This window comes from Lycorma delicatula, chromosome 6, assembly GCF_047948215.1.
Source record: "Lycorma delicatula isolate Av1 chromosome 6, ASM4794821v1, whole genome shotgun sequence".
Taxonomy (NCBI): domain Eukaryota; kingdom Metazoa; phylum Arthropoda; class Insecta; order Hemiptera; family Fulgoridae; genus Lycorma; species Lycorma delicatula.
In genome coordinates this window covers 12,473,982-12,496,167 of record NC_134460.1, presented here as the reverse complement: position 1 = coordinate 12,496,167, position 22,186 = coordinate 12,473,982, and the positions used below count along the sequence as shown (strand labels likewise).

At 28.9% G+C, this 22,186-nt stretch overlaps 1 protein-coding gene across 1 annotated transcript in view; it reads right to left on the bottom strand.

Moving 5' to 3' along the window:
• Positions 1 to 22,186, bottom strand: part of LOC142326609 (uncharacterized) — a 215,841-nt gene that overhangs the window by 162,027 nt on the left and 31,628 nt on the right. Inside the window, exons 2-4 of the mRNA XM_075369199.1 lie at positions 15,433 to 15,606; positions 3,831 to 12,056; positions 2,501 to 2,854 (exon numbers count right to left, since the gene is read on the bottom strand). Coding sequence (XP_075225314.1) covers positions 2,501 to 2,854; positions 3,831 to 12,056; positions 15,433 to 15,606 — 8,754 coding nt within the window. The remainder of the gene's footprint in view (positions 1 to 2,500; positions 2,855 to 3,830; positions 12,057 to 15,432; positions 15,607 to 22,186) is intronic.

The window sequence follows — 22,186 nt, the reverse complement described above, 5'->3', positions numbered from 1 at the left end:
AGTAAATAAGTAATCAGTAGTATTATCCTTACATGCAGAATCACAATCAATTTGCAGAAAGAAAAAATGTATTTGTTTTGAATGCCATTATATAGTTGATAAATATACTTACTAATATTTCAGTACAGTAATCCAACAAAAAGTTTAATATTAATTAAACAAAATATAATTTCTAATCAAATTAATAAATCAACTACTTAACTAATGTATAAAAAACAAAAAAAAATAATTTAACAATAAAAAAATAGTTAATGTAACCTAGTTATGTTTATGGTGTTAGTAAATTAATGAATATTTTATTACTTTTTAAAATGGTATGGTTCTTCAAATCTTTTTTTTCATTTTTATGTATGTATGTGTGTGTGTATGTGTGTGTGTGTGTGTGTGTGTGTGTGTGTGTGTGTGTGTGTGTGTGTGTGTGTGTGTGTATAAAAATTTTTGAAAATTCAAATAATTCATCAACATATTGACCACTATGTAATTAAATTCAAAAAACAAGTTAATCACCAAACACACCAATAAAAAATCCTTAAAACACTAATACCAATAGTCAACTTTCGCAGGATCCCACATCATCAGTTGGTACAACTTTATGATATAAACAATACCTTATGATATAATACCTTAAGTATTTATTAATACTTTATGATGTAACGAAGTTGTAGGTACAACTTTTTTATTGAGTAGTTTATTGAGTTATGCAGCGTGTGTGTACACACACACACACACACACACACACACACACACACACACACACACACACACACACACACACACACACACACACAAAGTCTGTAAATAAAGTAATGAGACTAGTTTTTTTTATAGCCAAAGTGGCAACACTGTAAAGTTACTAGTAAACATATGGTTTATATTAGATATTAATATTTTTAGTCCATTGTTGCCACATGAGATATAAACAAACAATTCGTGAAATGAGTTTTTGTTGTGCGTTACAAAAATGAGTGATAGTAATTATAAGCAATGTTGTGCAATCAAGTTTTGCATTGAACTCTGTGAGAATGCTATTGAAACTTTATCAAAATTGAAAAGGACGTGTGGAGATGATGCTCTGTCATGAGCCCAAGGTTTTAGGTGGTTTAAAGCATTTTCAGATGGCCGGGAATCAGTTGCAGACGATCCACGCTCTGGAAGACCATTAACGTCAGAAAGTGACGACAATCATGAGTGAATCAGAGACTTGATATGGTATAACCGGCAATCTGTCACAATGACTGCAAAACAATTGAATTTGAACCATATTGCAGTCCATAAAATTTTGACAAACGAATTGGACATGAAAAGAGTTGTGCAAAATTGATCTCAAAAACCTAACTGTTGAACAGAAAAACGACAGGGTGGAAGTGTGCTGCGATCTTTTAGAGTGAATTGAAACTGATCCTGATTTTCTAAAAAAAGTGTTATTACTGGTGATGAATCTTGGATATTTGAGTACAACTCAGAAACAAAATGCCAGAGCAAGGTGTGGCATACTAAACTCACACTAATTTGTTTCTTCGATAAATGGCATTGTCCATTAACGAGTTTTTGCCTGCAGGACAGACTGTAAATCAGTATGTTTACCAGAAATTCTTGAAGGACTGCTGAAAAGAGTTGTCTGCGTGAGACCAGCCATTAAAGACAACTGGATGCTGCATCATGACAATGCACCTTGTCACACTGTACGAGTTTTGTCACACTGTATGAGTTTTTGGCAAAGAAAAACATTCTTGTAGTTCCTCAACCACCTTATTCACCTGACTTGAGTCCCAGTGACTTTTTTCTGTTTCCGACTTTAAAAGAACACCTCAAAGGACACCGTTTTGGAACAGTAGAAAACAAAAAAAAATAACCGACCATCTGAAGGATATTCTGATTTCTGAGTTCTAACACTGTTACAAAGAGTGGGAAAATCATTTGAAGCGTTGCATGTCTTCCCAAGAGTACTATTTCAAAGGTGATCATGTACGAGTATAATTGCATTGTAAATAAAAAGTTTTTTTTTAACCAGTGTCATCACTTTATTTACAGACCTCATGTGTGGATAGTAAAATTTTTGGATAGTAAAATATATCTTATTTACAATTATCTGAAAATACGAGAGACATAAAAGACTGACGATAGAGGGCTGTTGACATATATACTGAATGCATAGAACATATTAGTTGTTTTATATACCTATATTTGTTAAGGCGAAACTGATTAAGTTGTTTTACTCTATTTTTAAATCTTATATTTTTTTGAAAAGTTCATTTTATATAGATATTAAGAGATTTTTATTAACAACTGTAATAAAAAAAAAAAAACTAGGAAATATTTAATCCTTCCAAAGGGTTATGGTTTTAAACCAAAGGACTAACAAAATGGAACTAGCAAGGTTTGAGTTTTAATTAAATAAACTAAACTTTTGATATTGTACTTTAATATTATCAGCATTAAAAACAGCAGGAATGGTGAAAAACCAAAGATATAAAAATCAATTAGATATACATTAACATACCTCAGTCGGTGTACTATGGTCGTGCTCAATTACATCATCAAGTTCATTATGTAACTCCTGCACAAGTACGCTGACATTATTGACTCTATTAAGAAATTCTTCCCATTTTGCCAAATCTTCTTGTGTATTTGATTTAGCCGTCTCAACAAAATCTTCAACATTTTTCGCTTGTTCTTCTAAAGTACATATAAATTTATTTAGATCTTCACAAGTTTCTACTGGACAGACATCTTTACAATTTTCAGCCGCATTCTTAAACTCGACTATACTTGATTCAATTTGTGATATTTCATTCTGAAGATTTGTTATTTCAGATAAACTGTCTTCAGGATTAATTCCATGCAAAGATGATTGCTGTAAAAAAAATCATGAAATTGAGAACTTTAAATTTCTGAAAGATAACAGAATATTAATAACAACAATTAATATATACAAAATACTTTTTATAAATAAATTAATTTAAACCGACTGAGATCCAATAAATTAGAACAAATAAGATTTTTTACTATTTAAAAAAAAAATGAATGTCAGACATTTAAGTTAGAATTGCTAGTTTTAAACATAAACATTATTAAAATAAAAATAATTTTTGTAATGAAAAGGTAAAGAGCAACAACCAAAAATTATTAACACCATTATATTCATGTTCAAAGGCAACTACAGAAATAATTAAGCAAGAATGTTGTAAGGATACAACTTCTGTGACAATCTTAGCTAAAAATAAAATTTAATTTTTACACTTATTTTACTTTTTATTCTGGAGGACACTGAAGATAAAAGGTACCATTTTTTATTTTCTTATTTAAAAAAAATATTTAATTCACAATGCCATGTTATTTCTACTTATTTTCAAATTAATTATCCAAAATATTCAAAACAGATTGATGTGCTGCATTAGAAATAAATTGAAAAATAATTACTTAATTTTGAATCACAGCTGAATAAAAATTTTGAATCATAAAATATTTTGTTAATAGCAGCATTCAGAGAAGCAAAAGATAAGAACTTTCCCTGCCAAGGAACTGATTGCTAATCAGTCACTTGGCATAACACAGCAATCCACAAAGATGTGGCACACGGTCAAATGGTAGTAGTATCATACGCACATTTACTTTTGACATTAGATATCCGTGTGTGACTCTAGTATAGCTTAACTGCAATTGTCAAAGAATATATAAAAAAAGTAAATAAATAATGATGAAAAAACATTAATACATGTATTGTGTTTGTACCTTTGCACATTAATGACAATGAACAAAAACAAATTAACTAATCTAACTGCATCATAAATTAAGCAACAAACATCCACAAGATTAAAATATTGCATTACCTTATTTTGTTGAATCCTGTATTCAATTGTTTCTAACCAAGTTGAAATGGTTTCAACTGTTATAATGACAGTCTTTTGAATTGTGGATGGATCTTTATTTGTAACAGCTGTTTGGAGATTATCAATATTTGATTTCACTGCATCAGTTTTTTCCTCAGCAGATGTTTCATCTGGCAACTCTTCGGGAACTAAATAAATAACTTGAGTACTACGCATTGGATTTTGCATATTACGAACTCTGTCCAAAACAAGATGGCTTGTTTGTTTCCACTTAGCATTTAAATCTTCTGACATGGGTTCATTTTCTATTGTGGCTTTAGTACCTCTTTTCTCATCAAAAATAAATTCTGATACTAAAGTTTTGGTACCTGAAGTCGGCAAGTTCTTTGAAATATCAGTTGAAGAAGTATTAACAAATAATTCATCTATGCTGTCTTCTTTCTTTATCGGGTCTAGAAGTAAACCTTTCATTTCGTTTGTCAGTTTTCTGGTATCATCAGTGGATGAGAGTGATGAAGGCTCCTTAATAAGTGACATAGCTAAATCATCTATTTTCTCCCCTTCAATAAATTTCATAGTTTCTGATTTAGATTGCAAGGAGTTATCAGGTGATGACACATGTACATCTTCAGTAATTCCTGGTAATTCTGACTGTGAATGAACTATATCAATATCAAATTTATCACTGAAAGTAGGTTTCTCTAGTTGACTTCTGCTATCAGGAGTATCATGATCCACAGGATCTGGAAATACCATTGTATTAGCACGATGCTTTACTTTTTTACCCTTAGAAGATTTCTTTTTCAGAGCTCCTTTATCTGTTATAACAGATACTTCAACTTCTGATACCTGATGAATAGGAGTAGATTGAACGGCTAATGAATCCAAAGGATCCTGCAGTAATTCAGACTGTATTAAGAATTCAGACATATTTCTATCATGCTGAACTTGGGTAGTAATCTTTGGTTCAGATTTTGGATGATAATTATCTATTTCAAATGTTACTTTAGCTATAATCTGAGGTTCGTTATCAGATTTCACACTACTTTCTGTTTCTGAATCAGTTGGTTTTGATGAAACCAATGTTCCATCATCAGGTGAGGATTGTTTATCTTCCTCATCTTTAGACACATAACTTAAATCACTAGATGCTGTTTCAGGTCTTGAGATAATTGATATATCTTCAGAGGTTTCCTGTTTATCAGAAACATTACTAACAGTTGAATCTGGTTTTGAGTCTACAGTGTGTTTTCCATCATCAGAAGTTTGCTTTCTTTGAATAATCTTTTCTTCAGGTTCTCCTATCATTCTCTCACCAAAAATAAATTTTTCAGTGATGTTTCGTTCTTCAAAATCAGATATAAGGGGTTCAGAATATGCTAACGTTGTTTTAATTTTGTCAGTGATATGTTCTTCATCTTTCTTGTTTGAAACAATATCAGCAGGCTTTTTGTGTTCTCTTGTTTCTTTTTTTGGCTTTTTGTCTTTAGTTTTAGTTTCTTTGCTTGGTGTGGTTTGATCATGGATATGAGTGGGTAATTCAGAAAATTCAGAACTATCCTTTTTAATTTCAGACTTGGGTTCTCTTGGGTCTGATTTTAAATGCTTATTTTTCTGCTTTTTCTTTTCTTCTTTAAGTTTTATCTTCTTTGAAGGTTCAATATTTTTATGCGATTGCCATGTTTTAGTTTCACTTTCTGTATTTTCAGAATATTCTATTTCTTCACTTTCAGGAAGTTCAAAATCTTTGTTTTCTTCTTTTTTTGTGGCTGTTACAACAGAAGATGAAGCAACTGTCTCATCTGTATTATCTGGACTAAATGTAACAGTTGTTTGTACTTGAATTTCAAAATCTTCTGCTGTTGTAGGGGTTTTATCCCTAAATTTACTTCGTTTAGATTTAGATGTTTTAACTTCTTTGATGGTAACTGGCTTTGTCTTAACAGAAGTTTCAATTCTGGGCATTTCTGTACTATCTTTTATATCAGATTGTTCTTTTGAAGGAATAGATTTTTGAGTTTCATCCTGGACATTGCTTGATTCTTCAGATTTTGGTTCTTGAATTGCAACTTGTATAATAGAATCAACCACCTCTGCAGGATGTACTTCTTCAATATTTGTGACTGATAAAGAAAGATTACTGACTACACCCTTCCCTTTTTGTGGTTCTTTTTCAACTGTTTGAACAGTAAAATCTGATGTATCAGCAGGTCTAATTTCTTCAATTTTTATGGGTGAAATACTGAGATCTATAACTGAAGTTATTTTTTCTGGTTCACTTTGTTGGAGGCTACCATTAGTTTGTGCAAATTCTTCATGTGTCACAACTATTTCAGACGGTTTTGTTTGAACTGAAAGCTCACTTGTAGTTATCACAGGAGGTGTAATTGTTTGAGAATATTCTTCTTCTGTAGTTATAAGATCACCTTCAACTTGAGATGCAACTGGCAGTTTAACAGGTTCAGGTGAAGTCTGAGACATCTCCTCCATAGAAATTACTTTTTCTTCACCTTCAGTCTGCATCGATGATTCTATATTGTCAGTCTTTTCAATTTTAACACTTTCAGTTTGTATTTCCTCTTCTTGGTGAGGTACAATTATAGTTTGCATTACAGAGTCAACAGTTTCAATTATTATTTTTTCTTCTGGACTTGTTTGAGTCAATTCTTCATAAAATTCCTGTCGAGAAGTTTGAGCAGATGTCTCTAAAACATGTGGCTTCACCTGTGCTTCAGGAGAAACAGTCTGTGCCAGTACTTCCTGAGTTTCTTTTATAGCAGTCTGCATAGAAGCTTCTACAGTTTCAACAATTGGTTTAGCTGGCTCAGGTGTAATTGTTTGACTGCCCTCATGTTGCGTTGGAATCATTTCTAAAATTGGAACTGATACAGCAACTTTACCAGACATAAAGTCAACTGTTGCTTCTGAAGGAGGTCCAGGGGACATAGCCTCTTCCATTATTTTAACACCTGAAATAGGTGACTTATCACTTAATTCCCGCCAAGAATCTGATTTATTTTCTTCTTCCAGTTCTTCAGCTGTTTGTGTTTTTTCAATTTTGGAATCCTCACTTTGTAATCTTTTAACATGTTTCTTTCCTTTCTTTTTTACATCTTTTAATTTTACATCCTCTGAAAACACAGTTTCTTCAGATGGCATTTTGGAGTCATCGGATGGTACAAAGTCACTTGATTTTGGCTCTACACTAGTTTGCTTTATATTTTCTGAAGTTACTTTAAACTTTTGTTTCTTTTTTGTTTTTTTCTTTGTTCGGCTAGTAACATCATCTTCGATTATTGAGACTTCATCTACTGTAGTCTTATCTTCAGGTTCATATCCCACATCTTGAGAACTAACATTTCCTTCTACACTTGATAATGCTGATTTGGGAGACCAAATTTCAAGTTCATTTTCTGTTGGTTTCACAGTATCTGAAGATGGTGATCCAGGAATAGAAATTTCAATCGATTCAGCTAAACTTGTAGGTATTGATAAATCTTCCTGTGAAGTTTCAGTTTTAATATCTTTCTTCTTTTCAGACTTACTACTTCCAGAAGAGGATTCACTTCCTGGCAGTGTAACATGCTCAGGTACTTCAACAACTTTTAAGACTTCAACTGTAGTTGGTAATCTGACATATGTTTCTTCCTTAACAATTTCCATTCCTATACTGGGCTCAATTGTTTTACGTTCAACTTTTACAGAAGATGTCATTTTTGGGGAGACTGCAGCAGCCTTAGAATGTTCTTTAACACTAACAGATATTTCAACATTTTTTATTGGTTGCTCACAAGGTTTTACTGATGACCTGTTCTTTTCTGAATCTATTAATGTAATTTCTAAATCTTCTTTGGGTAATTCAGATATTTCTTTTATATTAATATCCCCATTTGATTTAAGTTTTTCTTTAAAACCTTCAGTTGTAATAAATTCTTTACTTGTCAAAATATCAACTGGTGAATTAGATTTTAATTCAGGCATATCTTCATGTAATTCTAATGTCGGTTGCTTTTTTGTTGGTGTATCAACTTTTGTTTCAAGTTTATATGAAGCTTGTACTTCTGGCTCATCAATTTTAAAGGAATTAGTTTCATCAACTTCAATAGGTGATAAAGTATCTTTAGTGTGTTTTATACTATCAGTGGAGGAGCTAGTAAAACTAGCGATATTTGCTTCAGCTGCAATGAACTGGGTGTTAATGTCACCACTTGAAAATTCAATTTCCATTTTCTGAATTTTGGGTTCATCTATTTCTTTGTTAGTTGCATCATGTACAGATATTTTACTTGGTATTTTTTCAACTGGACTAAAGAGTACATCACTGGTTGGTACATTACTAACTTTGTTTATTTCAACTACTTTTCCAGACTCTCTTTGTTTCTGTGCAACATGAGTGTGTTCTATATCGGCAGGGTGAGCAATATCAAAAGTCTCAGAAGTAACTTTGATGTCATCCTTTTCAATATCTCTCAAAATTGTTTCGCTTGGCACAGTATCAGTAGAGACAATCTTTTCTGTTGTTGATAAAATGGTTACTATTTCATCCTGCTTATGTTTATTATCTTTTTTCTGTTTTCTTGGCGACTTGTGTTTCGTTTCAGGTACTGCTTTCTCAGCTGTTTTATCAATCTCACTAACTGTCTTTGTAGTTTCTTCTGATAAATCAATTTCTTTGCTGTCCTTTAAAACTTTACCATCCTTATCTTTAACAGTTTTATGATGTGTTTCTTCTTTTAGAGGTATTTCTTTAATTATTTCAGGTGTTTTGCCGTCAACTGTTCTACCAGGTTCTTTAGAAATATCAGTTTCTATAATTTCCTTTAATACTTCAACATCCTTATCTTTAACAGTTTCATAAGTTTCTTCTTTGACAACTTTTTCTTCAGGTGATTTAACACTCTTGCTACCAACTGTTTTATCAGCTTCATTAGGGATATCAATTTTTTTAGTTTTCATTTCTTTATCATCCTTATCTTTAACAGTTACATAAGTTTCTTCTTTGACAACTTTTTCTTCAGGTGATTTAACACTCTTGCTACCAACTGTTTTATCGGCTTCATTAGGGATATCAATTTTTTTAGTTTTCAATTCTTTATCATCCTTATCTTTAACAATTTCATAAGTTTCTTCTTTGACAACTTTTTCTTCGGGTGATTTAACACTCTTGCTATCAACTGTTTTATCGGCTTCATCAGGGATATCAATTTTTTTATTTTTCTTTAATTCTTTACCATCCTTATCTTTAACTCTGACATCTGTTTCCTCAAGTGTTTTAACCTTCTTGCTATCTACAGTTATATCAGATTCTTTAGGGGTAACAGTCTCTTTAACTTTCTTAAATGCTTTGCCTACCTTATCTTTAACAGTTATATAAATCTCTTCTTTGGCAGGTGTTTCTTTAGTTTTCTCAGGTGTTTTAGCCTTCTTGCTATCACTTGTTTTATCACTATCTTTAGGATCAGTTTCTTTAACTTCCTTCAATACTTTACTATCCATATCTTTAACAGTTGTATGTGCTTCTTCTTTAATTGATATTTCTTCAGTTTCCTCAGGTTTTTTAGCAATCTTGCTGTCAACTGTTTTATCAGCTCCTTTAGGAATAACAATTTCTTTTGTTTTCTTTAAGGCTTCAACATCCTTTTCTTTAAAAGGTGTATAAGTTTTTTCTTTAATATCTGTTTCTTCAGGTGTTTTAACCCTCTTGCTATCATCTGTTTTATCAGATTCTTTGTGGGTAATAGTTTTTTTAACTTTCTTAAATGCTCTACCAACCTTACCTTTAACTGTTTCATAAATGTCTTCTTTAACAGGTGTTTCTTTGGTTTTAGCTCTCTTGCTATCAACTGTTTTACTAGTATCTTTAGGATCAGTTTCTTTAGTTTTCTTTAATGCCTTACCATTTTTATCTTTAACAGCCTTCATAGTTTCTTCTTTTGTAACAGGTGTTTTAGCCCTCTTGCTATCAACTGGTTTATCAGTATCTTTAGGAATATCAGTTTCTTTTTTCAGAGGTATTTCTTTAGTTTTGTCAGGTGTTTCAGCACGCTTGCTATCAACTGTTTTATCAGCTTCTTTAAGAACATCAGTTTCTTTTTTCACAAGTAGTTCTTTAGTTTTGTCAGGGGTTTCAGCACGCTTACTATCAACTGTTTTAACAGCTTCTTTAAGAATATCACTGTCTTTAGTTTTCTTTAATGCTTCATCTTTAACAGTTTTGTAAGTTTCTTCTTTGACAGGTGTTTCAGCACCCTTTCTATCAACAGTTTTATCAGCTTCTTCAGGAAAATCTCTTTCCTTAGTTTTCTTTAATGATTTATCACCCTTATCTTTAATAGCTTCTTCTTTGATATCTGTTTCTTTAATTTTCTCAGATGTTCTATCATATTTATCTTTACCTACTTTCACATTTTCCTTTTTAATAGCGGTTTCTTCAGTCACATCTTTTCCTTTGCCCTTCTTTTTCTTGGATTTCTTTTTAGCTCCTGGAGACATAGAGATTGATTCTTTAGGTTGTTGTATAAAACTGCTACTTTCAGCAATGGCTTTTTCATGAAATAAAAATTCTTCAAGACCCATTTTACCAACTGGTATTTGGGCTCCTTCATTAAGATTTATTGTATCAAAACTGGGATGAACCTTTTCAATATGTACATTGGTAGTGAATACCTCAACATCTGCAGAAGTAGGAATCAAGTCATCATTATCCTTTTGTTCAATTAAGATTATTGGTTCTTGAGTAGTTTCACTCACAATTTGCTCAGTTCTTGAAAGGCCATCAGCCGGTTCACTTTCTTGAGGAACTTCCTCAGGTATCTCCTTTTGTTCTGAGATATCCAACTCAAAATGACAAATATCTTGTGATGTTTTCATAGTAACATCTGATTTTCCTTTTTTAGGTTGTTCAAGAATTGATTTTGTTGGTTTAAGAATTTCAATCTGACCAACAAGGCTAGGCTGCTTTTGTTCTTCAGAAGTGATTTCTGATATTTCTACAGCAGATTCTTCATGAGGATGCTGTGGTTGGTCTTCCACAGGTTCCTGAATAATGACATTTCCAGCCTCTGCTCTAGAAATTTCTATACAAACTCGTGGAATGCTTTGTTCAGAAACTTCAATTTCATCAGGCTCTTCAATAACTTCTTCTGTAACATGTTCTTTTCCATCAATATTAACTATTCTTCTAATCAATTTCTTTTTTCGACAGATAACTCTTCTAGAAACTTGTTGAACAACAGTATGGACATTAGAAGATGCTATAAATTTTTCCATGTTTTGCTCCTGATCAGGAATCACCACATCATCTTTTACACCACAAATTTCGGTAGGAAAATCAGAGATTTTTACATCGCCACCAGGTATTCCAGAAGATATCTGTCCAGCATAACCTTGCGAAGTAGTATATTTGACAGATCCTCCAGTAGTAGTTTCTGAAGTTGATTTCTGTTGTTGTTGTAATAAAACTTGAGAAAATGCAAGAGGTTTCACTTCAAAGTCTTCAACGGATTTTGACTCTGTAAATAATCTTTGTTGTTGTGAGACAAAAGTTCGTTTTAGCTTCCTAACAATTATTCGTTTAGATCCATCCTTTTCTACTATAACTTCAGTTGATGTTTCATCAGGATCTATAATTACAGTTTCAAATGTCTGTGGGTCGCTATGAACAATATTTAACTCAGATGTTGAACTTATTGCTTGATCACCATCAGGTTGTTTCTTTTCCTTGTATTTAACTTCAAGAGTAACATCATCCATCTGAGGTGTTTCAGAATCAACAGTTTTATTCACAACATCGACTAGCTTTGTTTTTGTTGCTATTTCAATTGTTTCTTCATTATCTCCAACTTTTTGAAGTATATGTATTTGACTTTTAGGTATTTCTTGTACTCTATATTCAGTCTGAATAGCTACAGCAGTTGGAACTTCCTTCACTGAATCAGTTTGCACTTCAGTGGTCATTAACTTTTGTTCTGGTGACATAGCTAAACTACGACCTGTTTGTGAACCGGCTTCTACTACCTGTACTTCATATTTAGTTTCCTCAGTATCAAATGGGATTGGACTAACTCCCAGCACTTCTTCTTCAGCAATTGGTGAGGCACCTGATGCAAGAGTGTCATCTTTAATGACTTCCATTAGAGGAGAAGTAGTTTCTCTCCTCACAGGTGGTTGTTCACTGGACGTAATATTCATAACAGTCAATGTCCTTCCTTCTGGAAGAAACTGCTCCTAAAAAAAAAATAAATGAAAAGATGAATTGTTTAATACATCAATATTCCAAAGCAATTATTTAATTCAATTGATCTGTAATTCAATTTCCAGATTATATAACACCATTCACTCAGTCATTAAATATTTAAAAAAATTAAATTACTAATCAACTAACCAACACTACTACCACAACTTTAGTTAAAAATATTTATTATAGTCACCCACTAACCTCACAAAGAATTAACTTTAAACAGAAAGCAGAATGTCTTTAATTTTTTTTGGGCAAACAACTTAAAAGGTTATTATTGTTCAAAAGCAGCATAAGAAACAAAGTGACTAGTCCTGGCACAGAAATTTATGAAACTCCTGTTGAAACATCAGATGGTTAGAGTAAAGGACTTCTTGTAACTACTTAGCTGAAGGTGGATAATTAAGTAATGGTAGAGTCCACAATCATAAAATAAATGGACAGTTAATATAGATGGTATGAAAGTAAGTCAAAAAGTAAAGGTAAATTTTGATTTCCCTTCCAAACATATGTCTGGCAGCAATGACTGTTCTACTGTAACTCATAACCTCTGTCAGTTGTTCATTGAAAGTATTGTTTCATTGTTAGCTATTTGTGATTTGTTTAAAAGTCTGTTTAAAATGAGCGCTCCTTTGTCTGATAGCATAAATGAAGAAATGCGAGCAGTGATACGTTTCTTCAGTTCAGACAGGGTAAAACCGGCAGAGATTATTTGTCAAATGCAGCAGCAATATGGAGAGAGTTGTTTGAGTGGAAGGAAGATCTACAAATGGATTGATTGCTTTTAAAATGGTAGGATTTCTCTTTGTGATCAACAGCGGCAAAGTAGGCCTTCCACTTCAAAGGCTAACAATAATATTGAAGCAGTTAAACAAATGATTCCTGGTAATCGACGAATTACAGTTGATGACATTGCACAAGTGAGTTGAATATAAGCCATGGCTCAGCATTTTCAATCATCTATGATCCTTTAAACTTTTGAAAAGTCTGTGCTTGCTGGGTTCCACATCAATTGACCAGCATTTACAAAGAGAATAGTTTGAAAATTTTGCAGAAGCTTTTGAAACATTATGAAGATGAAGGAGATTCATTTCTTAAGCAAATAATAATGCGTTGATGAAACACAGGTCCATCACTTCGAACCTGAGAGTACGTGACAAAGTTTAGTGTGGAAACATCCTTCCCCTCTCACAGCAAAAAACTTCAGAACTCAGATGTCTGCGGGAAAGGTGATGATGACGATATTCTGGGATATGGAAGGTTCATTTTTGGTTTACTTCACACCTAAAGGTCAATCAGTGAATAGTGACTATGAGTTACTGTGTTTAATGAAACAAAAGGTCAAATCCAAAAGACATGGTAAGGTTTCTAAAGGTGTGATTTTACTTCAGGAAAACACTCGAACTCATACGGCCAAAAAAACAGCCCTTTGCCCTCAAGATTTCGGTTTTGAGCTGCTGGACCACCCTCCATACAGTCCAGACCTGGCTCCAAGTGATTTTCATCTTTTTGGGTCAAAAGAAGAGTTGCGAGGGAATCATTATTGATCTGATTTAGAGGTCATAGAAGTGGTCAAAAATTTTCTGCACACCAGACCAAACATTTTCTTCTGAAGGAATTAAAAAGTTAGTTAAAAGATGGTCTAAGTGCACAGAAGTAGGAGGGGATTATGTTGAAAAAATAATGCATGTATCATTTATGTAAGAACAAATAAATAAACTGATTTTTTAAATTTCACTTTACTTTTTGACTTGCTCTTGTATTTAAGGCAGTGACAGAAAAATATATGCTGAGCTTAAATTCCAACAGGAGCCATTCAGAATGAATTTAAGGTAAAAAAAATCATAAAGCTCATGCCTACCAAATATATCATGCAACTTATTATTTTTTTTTTTTTTAGACAAACAGCCAAGAATAGTTATCACCCAACAAAATTTGAACCCAGCTAACCACAGCTAAAACATTTACAACATTTTGAGGAAAGGCTGTAAAAAATATAAACCAAGATAAAACAAATAATTAATAGTGGGATACAACAAATGGAAATAAAACAAAAAAGGGGTAGTAAAATTACCCTAAGAAACTACCTACTGAGGTGGATTAAAATGCATTATAAAGTTGTTATTGAGTAGACCCAAACTCTAGAGCCTATCCCTGGTGAGGAAGTAAACCACTGTGCCACAACCCCATCATGAGTTTATCAAAGTTCTGTATAATTTAGGTAAACATATTTGATCGGCATCCCCAGCTATTGTTACTTATCAAACTTAACATATAAAATTATAGCATTTTTAAACAATGAATTCTGAACTCTCATAAACACTTAGTTCACAAAATAAGCATTTTTATGCAGTACAATACTGAAATCTAATCGATTCCCCAATAATCTAAATCATTATTTGTTTGAACATTCATGAAAAAGGTTTACATATTTTTTAACTGAAATTTAAAGCCTTATTTTTCCCCAACCTTCTAATAAACGAATCAAATTGTTAAATGCTGAAAACAAAATACAGTTATTCAGGAAGGAAGGGAAATAATTTGGTAACTGATTCTAAAGCTTGAAATACGGAAAAAGTTAATAAAACACATGTCAAAAAATGCTTTGTATAGAGTTATGGCTAATGAAAATCTTTGAATATTAAAAACAGATGTTTTAATTTTTACAATCCCACAACATTTTTCATATAATTTTTCTTACGATTTGTTTCTAATAGAGTTGATTTTCTTTTTGTATTCCTAGATTTTATTACGTTAATTACTCAAAATTAGATTCTCTTTTAAGTCTTTGATAATAAAATTTACACATTTATTAGTCACTTAACAAAGTTATTTTACTTAAAACCTAAAAAACGTGTTTTTATCACCAAATTTTTCTGTTTTACACTGGATATGGTGAAAATTACAGGAGGTAAAGTTCTAGGTTCTAAGTTCGAGGTAAACTTATTTTATTACATTTTTCTGGTTAATAAACATAAGAAACCATGAAGTTTACTCCTTGAATAATGCCTTAAAAATTTCAATATTCACTGCGGGAACTGAATCTGGGCAAAATATTTTGTTAGCCATAACTTGATAACAAAGCGCTTACAAACATATGTTTGTATGAACTTTTTACTTATTTAAGCTCTAGCATCAGTTCCCAAATTATTTCCCTTCCTCTTGAATCACTTTTTTTTAAAGGCTCCTTAAATGTAAAAATCTATCAATCTGAAAAGTAATAAAAAAATTAATCGAAAATGCAAATAATTAAGGACAGTAAAGGGCTCCCCAACAAATGAACATAACTAAAAACTATATTAAAATTCATCAGTATATATATATATATATATATATATATATATATATAAAACAAAAACAATTTACCTGAGTTACACGTCCTGATTCCATCTGGGAAGTAAGAGTTGTAATATGGGTCCTTAAACTAGTCACATCAGTTTCTAAAGCTACTGTTTCTGGATCAAATGGTGGTAACTTTCGTAAACCATCCTGAACTACTGAAGTTGAATCATCAATTTCTTTTAAGTTGCTCAAAATAACCTAATAAATTAAAGAAAAAACAAAACAAAAATAATTACATTACTGCAATCTATTTCTTTTATCATTAAATATGTACAATGTAGAAACAGATTAACACAAAAAATAATATAAGTACAAAAAATACGAAATAAAAGAAGAATCATTTTTCACTATTCTTGTAAATAAATATTAGCTGATGACTGATTTAAATAATAACATTAATCTTTAATTTATATAATTTTATTAATTAAGAGTTAAATACAAACAATACTTCTATACAATATACAACTGAAAGGAAAAAACTTACGAGACATATGTTAAAAAATTATAGTTTTTAGATTTTATTTTAACATTATACGTACTCATCTTGTTATTATAAATTTTACCGTTTGCAAGTATTATCATTTTCTGAACTACTTTTAATGAATAAATAATGTTAAATAATTCACTGTAATTAAAAGTGTGAAGGGTAAACAACAAAAAATGTTAATTCTTGAAACCTACAAAAGAATCTTTTTTTTTATTTTGTGGGAAAAGAACTAGAGACTATTATCATCTGAAATACTTAAACATATGCTAATGTAGCATAAATTTATGCAATCATTAAATTTTAGCTTTGACATATTAAAATCAAATTGCCCAAAAGCAAAACTAATATATATATATATATATATATATTATATACAGCAAAACAGTACCAATAAGGTTGTAAGTTTAATTATGAGTATACACCCATATTGGTTATCATTCTTGAATGTTAAAAAAAAAAAAGAAAACAAATAAAATTTTTTCTGATAATGTAAATAAAACACAATTTAAATAAGATTGATTTTTTTTTAATTATCACATATTGGACAAACAACCAAAGAAATAATTATCTTATAAAAAAAGACAAGCTACATTATAATTGCATTAATTTTCTGGAAAGATAAATAACATAAAAATATTATTTGAACAAAATAATTTTGATAACTGACCTTAAGCTGTGTTGGAATTCATTTAAAAAAATATTCTTCTTTAGGTAAATTTAAAAATCAACTTTAAAATAATGTATAAAAATAAGATAAAAGTATTTAAAAGCAATAAAATTGGAGAATTAAAATGTAAAAATTATTTAAAAAAACGAAATACAACAATACTTTACTGATGAAACAAAAAAGATTATGAATACAAATAAATTATTTATTCAAAAGAATATTAACAAAAAAAAAATTAGCATTTTCATAACAAATATTTTTTTTAAATATTTTGAATTACTTATTCACAGATATTATAAATAATATGGAAAAATAGTGTGTGTGTGTATAATATAATTTTTCTAAAATCTATTTTTTCAAGACCCATATCACCTTTGTGATATGGGTCAATAATTATATGAATAATTATTATTGTATTATAATTCAACTTGATTCACCCAAGTACAGAATTAAAGTAAAATACACTTGCCTTATTTTTTCATGTCTACAATAGTACTTTTGTGGCACAACCCACATCATCAGTTGTAATTCTTCTTTATAAAATGTTAAATATTAAACTCAAAATGATAATTAAAATATATAAAAATTTTTTTAAATTTATTTAATTTTTTTAAAGAAATATAAAAAAATGTTAAAATTAATATTAATTAAAATTATTGAAATTAAAAGTTACATATATAAAAAAATGACAGTAATACTACTACTAATAGGAGTACTATAGAATTGAATGGCCAAATAAGTAGTATATTTTGTTTTTATCCTATTTTATTTTATCATAATTGAAGTCATATTTTTATATATGTAACTTTAAATTTCAATAATTTTAATGAATATTAATTTTAACATTTTTTTATATTTCTTTAAGAAAAATTATAAATTTGAAAATTTTAAATTTTAATTTTTAATCTTAATTTAATTTTCAAATTTTATATAATAAATTTTATATTTATCACTTTGAGTTTACTATGTAATTTGGTAATAAACATTTTATAAAGAAGAATTATAACAAATTAAGTGGGTTGCCATGAAAGTACTATTGTAGACATTATGAAAAAATAAGGTGAGTGTGTCATTTTACATTATTTAAATCTGCACTTTGGTGGATCAAGTTGAGTTATAATACAATAATAATAAATACATGTTATTTTATTGAAATAACATAATTAATCTTTTTAAGATTCATATTATTCCTCTGTATTGTGAAAATGCAGGATTCCGTGTAACTATTTTCATGGTAAAATTAAGGTAAAACATGTTTATCTCAATATTCTGTACTAGTTAGTTTTTAATTTAATAAAATTTAAAAAATATATATGCATAAATAAAACTTCATCTGACGAATTCTAAAAATTAATGTAGATAAACTTAATTTAGAACTTAAATTTTTTTAATAAAACAGTACAAACTCATTTTGTGAACTGCAACATATCTCTAATTACATAAAATGAGTCGGTTTCTTTTGTTCAGAAGAAATGAAAAAGTTAAAAATCTTGTATCATGAAAAAATTTGAAAAGCTGAAAAACAATGTAAGAAATGACTTCCAAGGCTTACCAGGAAGATGGTAATTATTTCTAAAGTTTACGTTTACATTTACATCCATGTAAAACGTAGTCAAAATTGTTATAGGAAATAATTTCAAATTTACATTTTATAATCCGGCTTGTTAGTGTAAATTTTTCAACAAATTTACAAACATGAAATTCTGCAAGCTCGATGTAAGAATAACAACAGATTTATGTCTAATCACTATACTACAGTTCAGAACAAGCAATAATAATGTGACAAACAGAAATTACCTTAAAATTGCCAATACAATAATTTTCGTAACAAAACAAATCTTCCGCTTGTGTTATTTGAAAGAAACTTAATATGGAATTCCTGTACTAAATTTAAAAACTATTTAAGTCAGTGCATTTTGATGGAGAGTACAGATTAAACATACATTAAAAAAATTAAATTCTTGCATGTAATCTTTATTTTACCTAAACATATTGAAATATTGGTAAAATAATTGATGCACAATTCTGTATTTGAATTCCAAAGATTGTGTTTCAAATATTTTTTAATACTTATTTCTTTATGTATAGGTATATTTTAATTATTAACAATCAGTTTTTCTTGTTTAATAAACTACTTCTTTTATAACAGAAAAAACTCCATTTGATTATTAACCAAGTAAACAAAACCTTTAACTACAATAAACATAATTATAAAGATGCTGTTGAAAACAGAAATCAAAGAATTCAATGAGTCTATATTAAAACAAGAATTAATAAAGCAAACAAATTGAAAAGAACGTTAAGATTTTAAAAGATATATATGTTAAAACAAAGAAGCCTAGTTATTCTGTTTAATTTATACAACCTGTTTTTTTTTTACAACAATCCATTTTTATAACATAACAATCCAAAATTAACAATATACGACAAACAAAAACAAAATTTCCTTTGAGATCAAAACTAATTTCTATAGTCATTTATATATATTTTAACATGAACAAGAACTCTCTAGAGAGAATAATATTTCAGGTGAATCACCACATGTGTAATTATTTTTAAAAAAAAATTAAATAAAAATAATTCTGACGGATTATAAGTTCGAAAAGAATTTAGAATTAAATTTAAAATCTCAAGCTGCACCTTTCAAAACTCTTTAAAATTACAATGGTATCAATCAGGCCGGCTATTATTATTATTATCATTATTTATTTTAATAAAAACAAGCTAATTGGCCAATTAATTACAACTGAGAAATAAATTTTGTGGTGTATGAAAAATTATCAGGACTTGAACTAAAAACAATGTGGTCAGTCACTAACACTCTGCCATAGAGGTAGGTAAGTGAAAATATAAGTGCAACTAAATGCCGGACTAATTTTCTTTTTTAATTTTTAAGGGTGAACTACTATTGTCCACGGGTGAACTGGATACCATTGTACAAGATTCAAACCAATGAAAATGCCACTATAGGTAAGATGTCAACAACAATATCCACTTAAATAATTTTTAAGTTATGACCAGTAATGTAATTAATTTAATAAATGTAATGAAAAACATACAGGATTTTTAAGTACAACATATAAAAAAGGAAGCAATTTTGAAGTTGTAACAGGATTCTGAAAATAGAAATAATTAAAGAAAGATGGGTGTATTCCACTAATCTATAATAAATTGTAGGAATTATGGTTTAAAAATAACCAGAATAACTATTAGGTTTTCCTGTTTTAACACATGTAACTTTTAAAATCTTAACATTCTTTTAAAATATTAAAATAAATATGGACTATTATTATTATTTGATTATTTTTTGATTTTTCTTTACACCAGAATTTTTATAATTATCTTATTTTAGTTAAAGGTTTTGTATTAACATCTTAGTAGGGGTTTTCTGTTCTAAAAGAAGTAATGTATTAAACAAGAAAAACTATTAAAACAAAATAAATAATACTGCTTTTAAACATAAACAAAATAGAACTACAAAACATGTAACTACATTTTTTTGAAAAGCTTCAAAAGAAATAAATATATACTTTTGAAACGTTTCTATAAATTAACATAAAACACAAATTTTGCAGGTACAGCAACTGATCTCATAAATGACAAAACAATTAAACCAAGTAGGATGTAAAAAACTCATACATTAACCTACCTGGCACATAAAATTGTTGTAGAGTATAAAAAAGATTGTCCAACAATTCTACCAAAAAAAAAAATTATGATGAATATATATATTGTATATAATTACATGATCAACAAAGGATATACTAAAAATTGTAATAAAATATGTCTAAAAAATTATTTTTACACACATATGATTTCAAGGATATTCATGCACAATGCTGGGATCTACTGATATATGTATACTATGTATTTATACAACACCATAGGGAGAAAATAATTTCAATGTAATGCTAACTATAATAAAAAGAAAATTACATTCGTAAAAAAGTCATATCACTCAAGAAAAACATACACAAATAACATAATAAAAATCCATACTTACAGTAAATTTTATTTAACGTTTACTGATATATACTAATAAACAGTAATATTGAGTTTACAGTGCATTATTCAATACTGTAATGCAAGTAAAATGTAATAGAAGAATATAATATACATCATGTTACAAAAATAACTCAGTGACTCGCTCATAATCATTGGCTGAACATATAGATTCAACTTAAGTTATTAGATTTTCTCATTAATATTAATGATGAAATATTTTACACATTTCTTATTAATACAATATTTATTAAAAAATATAAAAATAATAAATATATACTACATGTAAAACATTAAAAAAATACAATAAAAATATGACATTATTAAAAAAAAAAACAATATTAAAAAATTCACAACAATGAAATATAAACAAAAATAATTATGACCCACATCATAACAGTCTTAAATGTTAATCAACATAACCATAAACCATTTAATCCAAATAAGAAATAAGCACACAAATATAAAATTTATAATTAAATGCATGCCACCATAACATACTGATAAATTACTGTTAAAATGTACTCTTTATGTTCTAAATTACTCTTAATGGTACACAGATATAAATAAAATCATATATTATAAACAATAATAAAACACAAACTAAAAAAAAAAATGAAATCTAAAATTTAATTATGTCTTATTATATTTCTTTAACTATAAAATTGAAATGGGATTTTTTATACCGTAAAGTGAAATCAGTAGCAAAACAATTAAAAACTCTATCGAAGATAAACAGATTTGGCGATTAAAACTTTTATGCATTCTCAGATTTTTGTGGTAGTTTATTGTTAAAGAAAATGAAATAAAAAACAGTTTAGAATATTTAATAAATAGATAAAATAATGACTGTCATTTTTAAGGCAATTAAATTAAAAAAATATATACATATCACAATATTTTTGAATTTCCACTTGTTTTCTTTTTGCTTGTTAGCGTGAAAATTAAAAAATGGAAATAACTTTTTTGAATTATGAGTTTAATTATTGACTTAATGACGATCAAATGTTACAATATACACGCAAAATATATTAGGTAAATGTTATTTACAGTTAGAAATTATTTTACTTATTTTATAATTAATAAATTTATACATTTTATCAGTGACTAAACAAAGTTTAAAATAAAATATTAAAGAATTTATATAACTTACTCTGTTTTTTCTTTCTTTTACAAAACTAAATGACAATAGTCATTTTACCCATGCTGATGCACCTCTAGCCTATGATTTATTACTGCCTTAATGCTTTAAATAATTATTGTGTTGTTGTTGGCATAAGTAATGGAACTATTAGAAAAGTGGCTGGTATGTGATCAAAGAAAAACATAAGATTACTAATGTTTATTTATTCGATGTATTATTTTTTATCAAATATTTACAAAAATTCCTCTAATGGACTATATAACCTTGAAATTGTTAACCTTTGAAATACTTTGCAAGACTCATTTAAGTTTAAATACTTGATCATATAACAGATACAACTGATTTATTTTTCTTAGAAGAAATGTTAAGATATTCTTATTCATAATTATGATTGTCGATTATTCATTACTGACATTTATTTTAACATATATTGTTATTTGTTACTACCTAATTTTAATATTTCATGTTTATACTGTAT